The sequence below is a fragment of the Neodiprion lecontei genome, chromosome 1 (genome assembly GCF_021901455.1).
Source record: "Neodiprion lecontei isolate iyNeoLeco1 chromosome 1, iyNeoLeco1.1, whole genome shotgun sequence".
In the NCBI taxonomy this organism is placed as follows: Eukaryota; Metazoa; Arthropoda; class Insecta; order Hymenoptera; family Diprionidae; genus Neodiprion; species Neodiprion lecontei.
Window position 1 is genome coordinate 20,037,769 of NC_060260.1, and position 18,715 is coordinate 20,056,483.

An 18,715-nucleotide genomic window follows, 5' to 3' on the forward strand; every position below is an offset into this window, starting at 1 on the left:
AAATAATTATTCAAAAAAAACTAAGTTTTTTTCTGCGAGTTTCCGAGTGAGTTTCAAGTATCACAATCTAAACAGTTCTGAAGCTGGTATGTAATTTACTTAATATTTTGAAATTCGCGGGATTGTTTTCCTAAAAATGAAGAAGCCAATCAGTACGGGGTACGCGTTCGAGCCACACTATTCCTAGACCCACTGTAATGTCGGCCGACGGTAGAGCCATCCTACCGATTTACGAGTCGCGAAAAGCTTTGCTTCAAGCTGCCCGTAAGTCCTACGTTTCTATAATATATGACTCTATCTTCGTTAGTTTAGCATTCCTACAACTCAGGCTCAATCATAGGCGCTCATTCACCATCCATTCACATTTATGTAATCTGGAATTCTGGTGTTCATTTATTTCACCAGAGTCGATTGCACAGGCGCTAGGCAGTCCGTTGTGTAACAGTCGAATAAGCCCGCCTAAATCACAATAAGATTTTAATACAGATGTAAAGGCTTGACCGTCGTAGCCTATAAACCTCGTCCTCGCCGTTTCTCGCTCTCACTCCCTCGACGGCGACCAAACGATTAACATGGGCCAACACATAAATATACTTATCAAAATGGGGTGAGCTTGTAAAAGAAAAACTAATTGTGTATTCGCAAATTCACTAAATTTTAAAGTTGAACATTCACTTAAATTACACATAAAGAGGAAAAAAAAGGAAAAATGTGTATCTTTAAAGGAACATACGGAAATACAACACAGCACAGTCGAATAAATTAACGGACGAAACTGGACAAAAAACGAGGATAAAATCAGACGTGCATTGCTGTTGATGAGTTTAACATACATCTATTTATATTCCTTTTCCTCACATTCTATCATTTTTATAAAAATAACGACAATTTTATTATATACACCAAATTATTTATTCTTTTAATTTATTTATTCTATTGTGATGGAAAACGGGCATTCCGTTACAGTTGATTTGAACATTTGCTGAAACATCTTTTTTTTACAGATTGGTTTGAAAGACGGGTCTGGCCCTGAAATACTTATAATTCCCTTTCTCAGGACTCTTGTTGCCATTTTGTTGGTTATTCCTTGAGAGTTTCCGGAATTCACTGATGCACTGTTCTCTACACCTGGGTTTCCAATTTCTACTCTTTATATTCGTGGGTTGACGGTTGAATTTTCAGTTTAGCGGAGCTGCCAGACGAAGCAAAAATAAAACCGGCGGATGTTTTCCCCACTCACTTTTCCTCTGTCATCCTGCCAGACTGCCATTAGCCGTCTTTTCTGCTACCTCCCATCATGTTATTGTGGTCCTTATAGTGTGAAAGGAGAAAATCAAGTAGCTGATATTATGACATGACATCTTTATTTCGTGTAATTTTTCAAAAGTTATATGATATGATAGAAATAATATCATCAGAGAATTGTTACTGCAAACTTAAGATTTCTTCAAGATAATTTTATTGTTAATTATAAATTGATATTTTGAAAATAGAGCTAGTTGCTTTCAGAGGAAATATCGAAACATCGTGACGGCTAGAAGCAACTGAATTATTTATGAGCTAAAGACTTTTGTTTAAATAATAAGTTAGCAGTTGTTTGAATGGTTTTCTTTAAATACTCGTTTAATATGTTGAAGAAATAATATTTTATTGATATAACTGATAGGTGTTTTTCATTTATTTGTTGGAACTGATTTAATTTCAATTGTTACGACCAGTTTGAGAGGAGGTTGACCCAAATTTGCAACCCTCAAAATTTCAATACCAAAACGTTGATCGTGTTATTTTCTTTTCTCACCTTTATCGAAAAAACTTTATACAACGAAGTGAAAAAAGATTTGGGGATACGAGGAAGACAAGCGGGAAAAATGGGGTTATCTGTAGGTGAAAACTCCGTTGCCACGATTACATGTCGCGCACTTCCATCATTGCTTTTCCGATATGCGTTTGACATGACGTTTTAGGCTTTGAACTAGATACGGTTTAAACATATTTGCCAGAAGAATACACGGCTAAATCCATCTCAAACCATGCAGACGAGCAGAGGTTAAGTTCCAGAATTGCTCGTAATTTTGGCCAAGGTAAAACATACTTCAGTTACGACCAATTCTAGAATATGACCTCTTCTGGCCTGCATAATTTGAGATGGATCAAAATCAAATCAAAAACATGCGTTTAAACGAATCAAATAGTTTGTAACGTCCCGAATTAGCGCCAACCGGACGTGGTGGGACGTGGGTCTTCTTCTGTCTTCTCGTACAAGTTTAATTCGTGATTATTTAACTGAGAAACGTCTCGTCGTTTGAGTATTTTAATTTTACAGATTCAATTATTGTTAAAGATTTTCCATTAACAGTTCAAATAAAAGCATTATCCTAGCACTTTTTCAGGAATTAAGTAGGAACAAATGAATGCCAGTAAGAAAATTTCCTTTCGCAAAATGTTTATTAATAGGTTTGAATAGTATAAAACACATTTTTTAATCACATAAATTTGATAATGTTGACGGGATGTAGAGTAGACTGGGCCAAAAAAATTGACTATTTTTTTTTTTTTGAAAAATATATTGAGAATATCATTCAGTATGGCAAAAAAAAAATTTCATGCAATTTTAAGCCCTTAATATTAACTTTAAGAGGTCTATCATCGCTATTTTTGATTTTTAGTAATAATTTGATGTTTTACGTCAGAACTGTCGAAATATTGAAGTGAAAAAATTTATGTTCACTTATCCCTTTATAAAATTAAATTCCCTACAAAAAAGGTCTGATTATAGATTTTTGTCAGACAAGCCGTTTCCGAGTAATTAAGCTTAATAAATTGATATAATTTCTCGATTTGACTTTTTTAATTTGGAATTTTGTGACTAACGAATCAATGAATGTATAAAAAAGATCATGACAGATTCTTAAAGGAAATTTAATGTTCTACAAAAAAGATCTCTTAATATTTTTGCCTCAATTTAATTTTTCAAAAGTTATTCTCAATTAAAATTGAAGAAAAAATTGAAATTTCAAGTTTCATAAATTTTTTCACTTCAATATTTCGACAGTTCTGACGTAAAACATTAAATTATTACTAAAAATCAAAAATAGCGATGATAGACCTCTTAAAGTTAATATTAAGGGCTTAAAATTTCATGAAATTTTTTTTTTTTGCCATACTGAATGATATTCTCAATATATTTTTCAAAAAAAAAAAAATAGTCAATTTTTTTGGCCCAGTCTAATGTAGAGTCAATGGTTAGCTAATTTTTTTTACATATGCTCGTTTTGCAGCGATATTTCGAGTTCTATTGGACCGATTTCAGTCAAGTTTTACTGAAATGCTCCTAGGACTTGTAGTTTTTGGGCAATGCTCGGAGAAAAAATAAGATCATTAAAATTCGACCATTTTCGGTAAAACATCGATTTTCCATTAGAATTTGAAACTTTGTTAATTAATAATTAAGAAACTTAAGCTTTTCTGCCAACTTCCGAGTTTGGCCCAAAAATTGCGCAAGCAATGAAGATGTTGAAATTTCAAGTCAATCGAAAACTCCGGTTTCGAGAAATCGTGCAAAAGTGACCAAAAAATTAAATAGCAAAAAAACGCTCTCAAAGTTTTGAATGCCTTTTCGTAACGATTAGTGTTTACGACGATTAAAAGTTGCCTGCGCTATAATACGAAGTTTCTAGTGCAGCATCTTCCTCGATCCTCTATTGCTCTATAATTTTTTGTTTAATTTGGGCTTTTTTAATTTGTTTTGATTGGTTTTCAATATTGATGTCTGCGCCACGCACGCGGCAAACGTTTTCAACCCTGCAAACTGTGACTACTCGTTCGCCAATTTCGATGTCGAACCTTTAAATATGGAGGGTAAAAACTGAGGGCTAAGAATAGTAATACAGGAAACATAGGAAAGGAATTTATCGCAATTAATCGTGATGATTTTCTTGCATCGTCCACAATTTTCTTTGCCGCCTCGTTTCGGCGTCGCTCGATTATTTCATCCGTGTGCCGTTCATCCTCTTGACTCTCAGCCCACTCTATATGTTACTGGTCCTGTAATTATTATATTACTTTCGCTCCTTTCACAGATCTTTGTATCAGCTATATTTTTTTTTTTATCTCTTCCCTTTTTTATTTGAAATTTGCCGGTCTAATTTTGTATTAACTTTATCTGCGATGTTTGGTCGGAGAAACTGCCGCGCGGTCCCACTTTTTTGGAGTGTTAAGAAAAGATAGACCCCATTCGAACTCGATTTTCAAATTTTTACCGTGTCTTCAGAATTGAAGTAGGAATAGGATATTTTTTTCAAAATTTGGAGTTGATGAGTTGATGATGAAAATAGCAAATGAAATTTATAAGCAAAATAATAATTATTTAATCATATCAAACGCAAATTTGTAATATGCAACTGCATAGAATGACTCAAAATCTTGAAAATCGATCTGTTGCATTTTTTCGTACGTCTAATGGATTCGAAAATACAGTAGTTTGAATGTTCGCATGCTCAACGTTTTTTGTGATTTCCTGCAATTTTCAACCTTGCATATTTTCTTAAAAAAAAATAGCAAATTTTTTTCGCGAAACACGTTCCATTATTTCATTAGTAGAATTTGTCTGTAAAATTTTAAAAAACTTGAAGTCATTGATTAAAATTTAGTGTACGGTTTGACATGGAACGAGTGATGGTTATAGTGGAACGTTGGAAGAAGGTATGTAAATTTTGCTAGATTTTTCATAATAGATTAACTTGGTGAAAAAAACGCCGGACAAAAGAAACCCAGGTTTCCAGGATAAGGGTAGCGAACAAACCTTTCAGGGTTAAGGGTTAATTTCATGGGTTTCACCACCTTCTACCCCCACATTATACAGTGTTTTATTGAATTACTAGATCATTTTTCCGGATGTCATAGGCTGTGTATTCATCAATAATTTTTTTTTTTTTTTTGTATGACCATCCAATTTTAACGTAGCATATAATCGATGCGAGTTCTTCAATCTTCCTCGACTATTGGCTTACCACTTGCCAATGTACAGACATGAAATTTTAATCAATTAATTAATTTACATACGATTATTCTTTTTATAAATTTTTAATTTTTGCTGGATTCACCAACATAGTTGATATTATAACGAAACGCATTTAGAAAATGTGAATATCGTTGCAATCTTCTAGTGGCCATTATTGGGATACCGTTGTTGAGCGTGAAAATTTGCAGTAGTAATTCATGATGTTTTCAGAATGAATTTTTGGCCGTACAAATAGTCGTAGAATTTCATGATTCCAAAGATAATAGCTTTTGCTTCCTTATCAATTATTGCATGCACTTACGCCCTTTTATTTAATGCCTTTACCGCGTACGCAATGGGTTTCTTGCCTTTTGGCGTTTCATGTGCTAGTACAGCTGAGATTCGGTAATTCGACGCGTCACTGGTTAAAACTATTTTCCTATTGGGGTCATAATTAATTAATAATTGGTTCGACCTAAATTCTTTCTTTGCTTGCTCAAATGGTCTCTTGCACTTTTCATTCCACTCAAATGTATTTTTTCCAAGACAATCGTACAACGGTTTTCATTTCTCAGATCTTGCATGGATGCTACCGACTCTCATTGCTACCCGTCATCATCCTTCGGAAGAGCTCTTCGTCTTCGTGTAAGGTTTTTACTAGTTGCTTTGGGATGCAAACCGTAAACGCGTCCTTCAGATTCATTACTATTTTGGCTTCAAATTTCGTCTTGACTCGACGTATTCTACTCCCTCGATTATCTAGATATGCTTCGAGATCGACTAGCTTCCTCAAAGGGAGAAATGTCTCTAACTGTGCAAGTTCATTCAGTCTAGAGAAATCCATAATTGTAATGGTCAATACGTATATTAAAAAATACCGAAAGAATGTAAATTCGAAAAATTGGTGATTTCGAAAAATTAACGACGGAGCTAGGAATCGAACCTGGCGTCTAGAGATGCTTGACCGGAGCCTTACTCCACTAGACCACCTAGCCACCCTGATTCTGTTGTCGTTAATTTCTCTCATCACCAGTGAGTTCGAATTTGTTTTCCTGTGCCCGGTTTATGTGTGAATAAGAAGTTTCTTCTCTTCAAGCACTGTGTATATGGAGGACTATAATGTGTAGATGTTGTGTTTACCCTTTTGAAGCAAGGATTCGCACAACATCTACACATTATAGTCCTCCATATACACAGTGCTTGAAGAGAAGAAACTTCTTATTCATTAAAAAATTCTCTTGTGAGACGATTCCTTCAAACTCACCACATGAATTTGAAAATTTAAAATTTGGTGAGGGGTATGAATGTCACGTGGTTAATATCACATCAGAGATAACAAACAGTTTTTAGAACTAATCATGAGGTGAAGAGTGTCACGTGATTCATGTCATGATGGTAAGAAACATGTGAGGCGGTTGATATCACGCCGGCATCCGGGATGGTGAAAACAATTCTCGGAACTATTAATTGTGTAATGTAGTTGGTGGTTGATATTATGTCCGAAGCTGCCCAAGGTTAACCAGAACATTCCTGAGATTGGCAGGTTGATCGCACGGGAAAAAGAAGGGCTTGCGTCTCCGTTATAGTTCGACCATCAGTAAGAGGGATGACAGCGAGATTGTTAGTAAAGCAGAGTGATTTTGACCCTCATTTGATGAAATTGCTGGTAAAACAGCGCAGTCTTGCCCTTTGGTAGATCAAATTGTTGGTGAGGCAGCGTGATTTTGACCTTCGGCTCAGTACAGCAGGGGTCGATCGCTGTGACGGAGTAGCGTACCTAGGGCGGGGCAAGAAGGGCACCCACCCTGGGCGCCATTCAAAGGGCTGTGCATCACTCACAAATTGTTGAACTTAAAAATCGAAATATACCAACAGTATAATTCATATTTATGTATACTTTGTTAATCTAACTTTATGCTCATTAATTCGTACATTTAAGCAACGGCTAGTTTGTCCAATTTACGGCTTGTTGCAATCCTTATAACAGATTTTATATACTAAGTTTGATTGTTTTTCAAATGGTAGTCTATCTTTCCCTGTATCAAAAAACAAGTGTAAGTCATTGACATTTTTACCCACAAATTGTACGTTGTATTTTTTAAACGTTATGTTTAGTGATTCAAACAAACCATTAGCGTATGGAATAGAAATAAAGGTTAAGTTGTCTTTATTTGTTGGGATCAAGAAGTTATTGTTGTCTTGTTCTTGGATTTTTTTGTACCTTTGATTGATGATTCTATATAATAGGCCCCGCGGGTAATCATTCTTAATTAAAACATCTCTAATTATTTTGAGATTTTTTTCGTGATAACAACTGTTAGCTGATCTTATCCCCCTATCAACTAAGTTAATTATTCTACCAATTTTATAGGATCTAGGATGATGTGAATGAAGGTGCAAATATCGTTCAGATCACATGGTTTTTTGGAACCAATCAGTTTCGATGATATATGAGTTATTGATGATTGTTACATCCAAGAAGTTAATTTTGTTATTAAGTTCAATTTCTATGGTGAATTGCAATCTTGGGTGAAAGCTATTGAAATTTTTTAATAGTTGTGGGATGTAATCCTTAGGAATGGCTGTTAATATGTCATCCACATATCTAAAATAAAAAGGTAACAAGAAAGGCAGTTTTTTCTGCAATGGTCTTCAAGGTCATCCATAATCATGTCTGCTACATTGGAGATAAGGAAGAGCCCATTGGTAATCCAAATATTTGGGAAAATATCTAATCATCGAATTTGAATATAGAAGCATCAAAGCAGATGTTTGAAGCTACTAAAAATTGTTCGAGTGGTACGGGGATGTTCGGTGATAGTTCACGTCAACGATTTTTTATCGAATCTATAGCCAAGTTGAACAGTATATTAGTGTAGAGTGATACTACAACTAAGGAAACTAAAATGTAATCCGGTGGCAATTTGAACCCATTGATGGAGTTGACTAGATTGGAACTGTCTTTTACGTATGAAGCTGATCTTGTCAAACCCAATTTTATTCATGAATTTAAGATTTTGGCTAATTTATAAGTTGGACTATCTAAAAATGACACAATACTCTCACAGGGACATCAATTTTATGAATCTTGGATAAGCCACAAGTTCTAAGTGGCACACTATTATTAGTGTAGATGCTACGTTTGAATTGTCTGGTAATGAAGTTTTTTTGGTGCCAACCATTAATTAGTGTATTAACACGTTGTTGTATGGTGTAAGTAAGATCATGTTTGACGATTTTATACGTGTTTTGCTCTGATAGTTGCTGTGACATTTTCATTCGATAGTCATTGAGAGTAATACAAACGGTTGCATTACCTTCGTCAGCTTTTAAGAACAACAACCCAGGGTGAGAAGCCCGGAAGTCTTTAATAGTGTTGAGTGCTCTTATGTTGAATTCACCTGTTATTCGTGGATTGTGTTTAAAGTTGTTAATTTTATTAGAAAAATCAATTCTAGCTCGATTGCGTGACTAGAGAGGAATTTTATGAGCGCAAGATTCAAAATCAGCTATGAGATTGGATGTAGGTATTGCCTTGTTTTTTATGGAAATTCCATGTTTTGGTCCCAAACTTACAGTTTCAATAACTTTTGGGGGTATAGTGACGTTCGTTAAGTTAACAAACCATTTTGATTTGTTAGATGTTTTTGTCTGTGATGCAGGAGGCCAACAAAATGTGTATGTTTGAATTTTCAAAGAGCATAGGCATTAAATTCCGACCGTTCTTTGAAGAATTAACGTTCCGACCTAATAACAAATGCTTCCCAAACCTTTCCGAGTTACTACCTCAATTATTCGAGATTCCAACCTTAAAAATTCGTATCAACTACATCACCGCCAGAAATAGTTTGACAGCTGAAAGTCGAGATGGTCAGTCCTCACGAACAGCCGATAAAACTCGCGCATGTGCAGTTGCTTTTCAAGTTTCAAGAGATTGTCCCGGTATAATTCTTTTCTATAATTATAGGCTTAGCTTTCATATTTTAACGATATCTTTGTTGAAATTGTTTTCTTTTCCCTAGCAAATGGCATTTCTTTTTTGAAGTTTGATTACTTTTTGTTACTTGTATTAGCTAATTTTTCTATTTTTTATAAGACTTTCTTGAAAATTTAAAATTATGCGTAACCACTATTAACCTATTTCATAAGGCAAGAATAACAGAGTGCAATTTAATTTATTTATAAATATATTAAAACACGAGCCGTTATTTGGTTTAAAATTTATTCATTCATCCATTCCTCAATTCATTCATTCCATGTATATGTTGTTTAAAATAGTGTGTATTGTTAAAATTAGTGTATATTGTTAAAATTATAAATAATTGTAAATAACTGTCTTTGGTCGAGGCACTATATTCTTGGATATCACTTTTGCTGTTTCTTCGTTTTACGTCGTTTATCTTTAAATTTGGCTTGACTTTTGGAGTGTATAATAATTAATTTGAAATGGTCGTCCTCGTGGTTTGAATTTACTTTTCTATTATTAGTTCGCCGATTTTCGATCTGTTGAGCCTCAATTTCAGAGAGGGGAACCTCCACACCTCCTTCCTCTTAGAGAGACGTAGACCAAGCACCTTCTTTTTCTTAAATTTGTGACCAGGTGCCCCACTCCCTGGGTCTAACCTCGTCCGCTCGTGGCGTGTTCATTGCACGGTTATATTTGAATCATTACATTGTATTGGAATTCGTAGTAGTACCTTCTGATCAAATTATTTCGCTAGGCTCTGGTTGAGCGATCATTTTAAGATTATTCGAGCTGTTTCTGTTGATTTATCGAATACTATAATCTTATTGATCACCCAAATTTTGATTGATTTCAGAAGACTGTTAATCGATAATAAGTTCAATGATCGTACAGAATCAACGACTGCAATACAAATGTCCCCGTCACAACACGACTTGACAAAATTATCTCTAGAATGAGAATCAAACATTCAAAATTTATTATTGAATAGGCAATACTGCTACTGATACTTCGTGAATCGTTAGTATATTCCAAGTGAAATTCGTAAATAAATCCATTAACACGTTTTCTAAATCAGGCATGCCAATTTCGATATTATCGTCGATTCGATGACAAAATGTTATATCTCCAAACTTGAAATCATGACTCGTCATAACGTTTCTGGCTTGCAGCTTATTATTAGATGCAGCGAAATAGTCTTGATTCATTATATCAGGATAAGCTTCATCTCACGCAATTCTACTGGTAATGTACAATTTTCCTCCAATTTTAAGAGGATCCCCAACCTTCATTTCTACCTATATGAAGCAACAATGTCCCAGAGCTGAAACTTTTTTAATATCGGGAATTTGTTGCATGAAATTTAACTATCAAAAAATAAAAAATTAACCAAATGTGGTAAGGTCTGTTTAATTTTTTTTCATCCAAACAAATGAGGTATCGCAAAATTCATATGACTAATTTTTCGAAATCGAATTTGCAGCACGTACAAATTTTTTCAAATATTGGAAATAGTTTGTGGTATTTTTGATATATTAATCGGATTTTTTTTTCTCGTGGCATTGTTCTACGCTAGAAATATTTACTATTTACTGGCTGCCTACTCATGTTGCCCGTAACACTCATTATATATTGTTGCATAAACCCTATCACTACAGTCGAACATTATCATAGATCTTATGCAGATGACATTTTCAATATTGCACACATATGAAGGATGAATTTCAGGAAAAAAAGCCGCATTGAAATTGATGATACACTTTTTATAATATCTAATTTATATGTATGAGTATTCTGAAGCCGCTGATTGAGTTGTGAGTAGTAGGGATATGCCGGTTCTGGACCACAGAATGATCCCAAAACGGCATTGTATCCTGAATCCTACCTTACCGACAGTCAGTATGTTACCATAGAATGGTTCAGAACCCGCATTGTATCCGACTGTTAAACTCTTGACCCTCCTTTCACGCAATCTTATAGTCGGGTAAGCCTTTACCTGGTTTTTCGTTGTCCGATTTTTCCCCATCGCATACCCCACGTTGGTTGGGGTGTGCAGGTCTTTGATTTTTGCTTGGTCAGATGAGCAGCCATTTTGATTTTTCCCCCGTCAATCGGTGTTCACTACCTGCTTTTTCGTTGACCGGTTTTTTCCCCATCACATGCCACACGTTGGTGGGGGTGTGCAGGTTTTTGATTTTTTAGAGGGGCTCTCGCACCCATTTTGATTTTTCCCCCGTCAAACGCTGCTCACTACCTGCTTTTTCGTTGACCGATTTTTTCCCATCACATGCCCCACGTTGGTTGGGGTCTGCAGGTTTTTGATTTTTGCCTAGTCAGATGAGCAGCCATATTGATCAATTTTGCAACCTCACCGCACTCACAATCCTTGGATCGGTAAACACACCGGCTTGCACCCCGCTGCATGCACATTTTTACACGGAAACAGTGAATCGTCTGAGAATTACAATGAAATATTCAATTATACAAAATATCTCCACATTCTCTTCCCTTATGCATACAGGTATAACGCATCATCAGTAATAATAATAATAACAACAATAAAAATGATGATAATAATAATAACAATAACAATAATAATAACAATAACAATAATAATCTACAATTTATCCATACGATTAATGTTCATTTTATTTTTTGGAAAACTTTTTTTCATTTTCGGAAAACTTTTTTCATTTTCTGAAAACTTTTTTTACGTGTTAATCAAATGGGAAAAAAGTTTTCTGAAAACTTTTTTCCATTTTCCTAAAAATTTTCTCGTGGTAAACGAATAAATATGAATAATTACTCGATATAATAATAATAATAATAATAACAACGACATCAACAACGCCGACAACGAAGACAACGACGACAATGACAATGACAATGACAATTACAACAACGACAACAACAACAACAATAATAACAGCAATAATCAAATATCACGTACCAAAAAAATCTGTGATTCCAAACTGCACAAAGAAACGATCCCCGGAAAAATGCCATTAAAAATTTCTCAGAAGAATCCCCAAACAAAAGGATCAAAACACAACATCGAAACAAATTTTACCAGCATTGTGTAACCAGGATAAACGTCGCTATATTCAGAAAAGAAAATTCACAGCTAAACCTGAAAATAATCTATAACTAACTTACAAACTATTTGGAGGGGAAATGAGTTTTAATACATAGACATCATCAAATATGATATATAACGTGTTGACATATAACCCTTTGTTTTATTTTATTCACATTTAAAAAAGAGTCGTTGTGGATGGTTTAGTAATTGGGGCTGTAAGCCGCCCAGAGCCTCTCCGTCGCCTGCCACGCCGGGTGAGCCCAATCCACAAAGGGGCAGTGGTGCCCCCACCGCTCCTCGATCAACCATCTGATCCCGAAAAAATCAATGCAATCGTCACCGTGCCATTGGCAGTCGTCAACTAGTCCTCGAAAATATGCAATTTCGCTTCGAATTTCCGCGCTATCTTGGCGTCGTTTCTTAAATTCGTTAATTTCAAGTCACCCTAGAGTCCTCAACAGGTACTGTAAACAAGGATAAACAACCAAATTCAAATTAAAATGCTACACAAAACACTATCACGAACAATGAACAATAGACTGGGCCAAAAAAATTGACTATTTTTTTTTTGAAAAATATATTGAGAAAATCATTGAGTATGGCAAAAAAAAATTTCATGAAATTTTAAGCCCTTAATATTAACTTTAAGAGGTCCATCATCGCTATTTTTGATTTTTAGTAATAATTTGATGTTTTACGTCAGAACTGTCGAAATATAGAAGTGAACAAATTTATGTTCACTTATCCCTTTATAAAATTAAATTCCCCACAAAAAAGGTCTGATTATAGATTTTTGTCAGACAAGCCGTTTCCGAGTAATAAGGCTTAATAAATTGATATAATTTCTCGATTAATTCTCGATTAATTCTCGTATCTCATATATTTTTGACGTAAACAATCTATACGGTTCGTTCGAGTGGAGGCATAATTCTTTCGATATATCAACTCACTCAAACGATTCACCGATCGGTAACATCCTGAACCGAAGGATATCCGAATATCCTATAGAGCTTCACAAGGATCATAAAGATTTTACCTCTTTTGTCTCGAGCATTTCACACCTCGGGGTCTGATGAAGGATGGGAACAATGGAAAAATTATGACCGAATTCATCGGGGATACAAGAAAAACTCGGCACATTTACCACCAAAGTAAGCGAACGTGCCAAAGATGCCGAAAGTGCAACGTTGAACACCACCACGTTTAACGATTATAAGAACCGCATGGGGGGACTTACAAAGAGTTGGTCCATACCACAATGCCTAAAAAGTAGCAAAAAATAAAATAGAAACACCAACTTAACCCCACTGTACTGAAAACAATTTCAGGCATTTTTTACCGACGATCATGGTCATTTGGCGGATTTTTTACCGACAATCATGGTCATTTGGAGGATTTTTTACCGACGATCATGGTCATTTGGGAGATTTTCTTACCGACGAGCGGTCGGCAGAGCAAATTTTATCTTCCGAGAGTGAGGGTAACCTTCAAGGGTTTGCACCTGCAATGCACGGATAGGCGGATTGGTCGGCTTGGTCGGTAAGGAAGGTGTTTCTACGCAGATCCCGCCTTGTATATCTACTTCTCACTCCACCGCTAACTTCATGCGTATATTATTGCTATTATAATCTTTTTCATACTATTGTTATTATAATGTTTTTCACCTGTTGCTACTTCTTTTTCATTTGTTCAGGACTTTTTTATTAGATAGAGAGATTATTGCAGCAATGCGCTTAGCTGTACATATATTGTATCGATTGTATATCTATTGTATTAGAGTCTTACATATTTTCAAAGCTGTATGGTGTAGCTTAGGTTGCCTTTAATGCAACTCTCAACTGCGTGTTCACGAATGGCATTGTCAAGTGCTATATAATGGTTGGATGCAATGGTGGTAGTCAATTATAGTACCAAAATGATAATATTATAGTTTTGAATAGTGCGAGGATCTCGTAATATGGTTTTACATTCGGAATAATGATTTTTGTTGTTATATACCATCTAGCCACATTTTGGATAGTTGGGCGGTCCTTTCATCGATCTGGTTACAAGATCTCACACTTGGAGTTGGGTTAGTTGGTATTAGTGGTATAGAATAGTAATTAGGAATAAAATATACGAGGGTTCCGATCGGATGTTACACCATCATGAGCGTTCGTCGGTGTCTGGCTGTATTTTAATGTTGTTCGACTGGAGTGAAACGGCCCAACATGTTACAGTATATATGGACAATAATTCAAAGACGGCTAGTTTTTCGGCCGAGTCGATTACGTTGGTAACTCAGATTCTGCTGGCCGGCCGCTACGGGCTGAATCGGCGTTACCCACGTAATCGACTCGGCCGAAAAAATAGCCGTTTCTAAATTCATGTCCACCACTCCGCATTCGCCAGCGAGACTTATGCATTTACCTCTCAACAGTTCTGATCGCTTCTATGCTCCGAAATACAAATGAAAGAAAGTATCGACTGACAGATCTATTGAGAAGTAGGTTCACGAAACCCGAGCTCGCAGCACATCCTCTGAATAGTGGGAGAAGCATTTAGCTCATAAAACTAGAAAAGCGGCATTATTAAAATGCCAGCCAGAAGTGATATTTGACGCAAATTATTCCCAATAAAGCCTGAGCTAAAATAAATATTCTATACTCACTTAACTGCCTCAGAGATTCATTTGTCGACATTTTAGCTAATCAATATCTTTTATTTTCAGACTAAATTGAACTTCGCATCTTTGAAACGCACATGCAGGCCAGAGAAAATAATAAGTATCCATAAACGAAGCAAAAGGAATGTCGACAAGAGCCAGAGTATAAATTTCCATCACGTGATTCGTTCCTCCAACAAACTGCTACCTAATAGTGATTCCAATTGACTCACGCTGATGAGACTTAATTCTATTACCCAGTATGCCTGATGAAATATTCTTCAGTTATACCTATTGTTCTAATATGTTATTGCAGTAAAAAAAATTAGTTAAGTCCCATTTACCGCAGGTGGATAATAAAAAGTGGGAATACATACTGTGACATTTTTACGTCAAGCAAGTCACGTATTTGAACGGCCATCGATGATTTTTCTCCACCAAATATTTTCTACGACTAATCAATGTAAGTCTCTTACAATGAGTCAAGCCAAAGGCCAGGACGCGATACGATTGGCTACCTACCTGAGGTAATCGAATTGCTGTTTTCGTGCGCAGTCATGTCTTACTCGGCTCATATCTTAGGAGGAAAGCTTAATTGTCAGTGAGTGATTCTTGTAACTATTCGCGAACCTTCGAACAATTACTCTCACATTTTTACGCGACTATAAGGTAGTACTAAAAAATAAGTGCGATACTAAACACGCTTTCTCAAGTTAAATATTCGTTTCTCAAGTACTCCGCCCATATTGAACATTTCTGATTTACCTATATAATAGGCTAAAAATGTATCCAACTTATACCCTGAATGTCGAAGTGAATTATCTACTAGTTAGTGTCTATTAAAATAAAAACAAGGAATCTATGATGAAAAAAACATCCTAATTTATAACACGAAATGACTATAAGGAACACGTTTAGCCCTTCTACAAATATAGATACATTTTTTTAAAGATTTTCCAAAACTATTTGTTGATATTTAGTTTTTTTTTCTTACTTTGCAAATCAAGACAAAAGTTTTGAATGGGTGAATTTTTTGCTTTAAAAATAACTCAGGCATGAGCCGTGAAAGAAACTGCACGTGAAAACAGCATCTGTATTACCTTCGCTAGTTAGCCAACCGAATTACGCAATGGTATTTGGCTTGGCTCACAGACTTGCATACATTGGTAGACTGATATCCGAAGTACAAAATACCTTGTGGAGATAATAATCGGTGATTTTCGGTCAAAAGAGCGTCTTGCCTAACACGAAATGCCACTTCAAAATATATATTATGTATAAAGTTAACGATTAACTTTTTATATTTTATTTATGTAGAATTTATGTAATACAGGCCGGCTTCCATACAAAAATTCATACCAATTAACTAGTCAGAGTTTCAGATTATCGCAATTAATCCTAAGTAAATAGCCGAATTCGAAGAATTCTTCACAATCATCTTGACTTCGTCATTTTCCTCACACATAAAATATTCGTGTGATAGATAATCTTTTCAGAAAACAATAAAACAAAATTGTCCTAGTATATCAACATTAAATAGAACTTGTAAATGCAACCAGAGAAGCTATAATGATTATTGCTGTGGAAACTCTGATAGCAGTGAAAAAAAGTTTTCCGAAACTTGAAGTTCTCAAATTAGGAAACATCGGAACAAATCCCCCTCAAAGAAGGTTCTACGAATATTATTTTGTGCCCAAATGTCGAAATACATCATATTCAACACCGCACAACATTTTTGTACTATACTCGAAGAAGGTGAGACCATGTTTACTCGTATACGGTCCGATACATTGCATATTGTACTACAGTTACGGTTAGTCTTAAATCAGTCGAAGCCTCTTAAGAAAAGTAGCATGTTTCGGATTTCTTACGAAAACTAGCACGTTTCGGCCTTCCACGAAAACTAGCGTGTTTCAGTTATGGCTGCGCGAAAACTAGCACGATCCAAGTATTGCGACGAATAGTAGCACGTTTCGGTTATCCCCACCAAAACTATCATATCGCGATTAATGCAATAAGAATTTTTTGAGGATTTGTGCGGTGTACGGTAGTCGAAATGAAAGTCAATTTCCGGATGCAGACGTCCGTTTTTTCGCGTCAAAATAAACTTATAAATAGCCTCGAAATTGTGTTATCGATGAAGATCTTAGAAAAATTAATGTTTGAATTACAGGTTCTTTAAAGATGTTTTAAATTGGTTACAGATTTTTTGTCAATACAAATATCAATTCGTCTTATTATATTTATATCAAGTAGTCCTTACCTAAACTATGCGTAATCTTTCTATAAGAGTGTAACAACTATTGTATCTTATTGGTGATGAATAAATCAGTCTTTTTGGATTTTCATACCGAGCAATCATACACTCTTACTAATCTGTATTAGAACGTGTTAGTTTTTGCAGTGAATATCAAAACGTGCTAGTTTTCGCGGTGAATATCGAAACATGTTAATTTTCGCGGTAAAAATCGAAGTGTCCTAGTTTTCGCGGTGAAACCCACGACGTTGACTGATAATATATAACGGTGAACGTTTCAACTTTAAATTACATTTTGCGGCCTAAATTTAACATCTTTTTGGAATTGTTACGTCCGGCATATTGCCACACGTCTCCCTCATCTTGCCGCTCTCCCACGTATCCTTATCATTTCATTCCTATCCTCCTATTTCCATTCTGGCTCACGCCACTCGCTTTTTGCTGACTCTGCTACTTCTATTCCCCACTATTTTGAACACCTTACGTCTAATCCTTTTTACCTCAGGTATTCCGATTCCAACGTTCGACACGAACAAGTCTTTCTTTCCAACACTCAACAACTTTAGGTATAACTTTACTCATCAATTGTGAACTACACGCTCTGCTCAAAACTACTCCACAAATTATTCAACCAAATATACAGTTCATACCTAAAACACCCAAACATTATTCAACCTTTACCCAGGTTCCGGTTGTCTCCGGACGTAAAGTTGAAGGCGAATCCATGTGTTCCTTACCGCTTGGGACTAAACGACGTCCACGGACGTAACATTGGTGGCCAGCGGTGGTCTTCGCTTTCTGGAACCTAGGCCGCCGTAATCAAATCGTAAGGGACATATTACCAATCACACGTCAAGTGGCAGACAACAGTCCAACAAGCAGTTAAGATATTCGAAAGCGATATCAAAACGAACAACATCAGCAACAGCAACAGCACGAAATCTCCCGGAGTAACTACGTGAACACCAAACTAGTGGAATTAAAAAAAAACAAAAAAAAAAAAAACTAAGAACATTATCACGTCATCATCGCAGCTTGATGCATACTCAACATATTGTCGCTAGACAACCACGATAAAATAAGAATCAATCAAGCACCAAGTACGAGACCCATTCGGACACTCATCTTCCACGAACTCGCTCACGATGTCTACCTCTGCTTCACCGACAATTCAACATAGGATACCTGAGACATCGCTACGCACTAACCCCAGGACAACTACACCAGTAATCTACAAGCCTCACAACCAGTCGACCATGCGTTTCCTCGTGATTTCGTTTTGCATCTACCTGTAAGTTTGTTATAAACTATCTTGCTAAGTTAACCTACACTTTTCATTACAGTAAAAGCTCGTACACCAAAGTACGATGCCTGACACCAAAAATGATAACATGTCATACGTATCAGCCAAAGACGCTATGCAATGGGCTTAGCCCTTCAATAGGCATAACATCCCAGTAGACAACTTCGTCTTCACAATAAAACACGCCAACTCACCCGTAAGACCGAACGAAAAACCAATATTCACGAAGATGATCTTGCTCAGAATGACTGGATATGTACTAACAATATTACATGGCAAAGAGTTCATCACAATACATGATATTATTAAAATTCTCGAACGAGCTTTCCAGACTCCTAACGATATAAGCAACATGTATATTACACTTACGGGTGGCAGCATAAAGCAAGGCTTATACGAGAGTGTTCTAGTTTTTGACGGGGAGTAGATCGGTTAACAACGAAATTGTTAATTACGATTATAGCCAAAT

General features: G+C 35.8%; 1 protein-coding gene across 1 annotated transcript in view; it reads left to right on the plus strand.

The window, feature by feature from the left end:
• LOC124293903 (DNA mismatch repair protein MutL-like) overlaps positions 1–16,190 on the plus strand; it is an 80,982-nt gene extending 64,792 nt beyond the window's left edge. Inside the window, exon 8 of the mRNA XM_046736826.1 lies at positions 14,753–16,190. Coding sequence (XP_046592782.1) covers positions 14,753–14,914 — 162 coding nt within the window. The 3' untranslated portion in view covers positions 14,915–16,190. The remainder of the gene's footprint in view (positions 1–14,752) is intronic.
• The last annotated feature ends 2,525 nt before the right edge of the window (positions 16,191–18,715 follow it).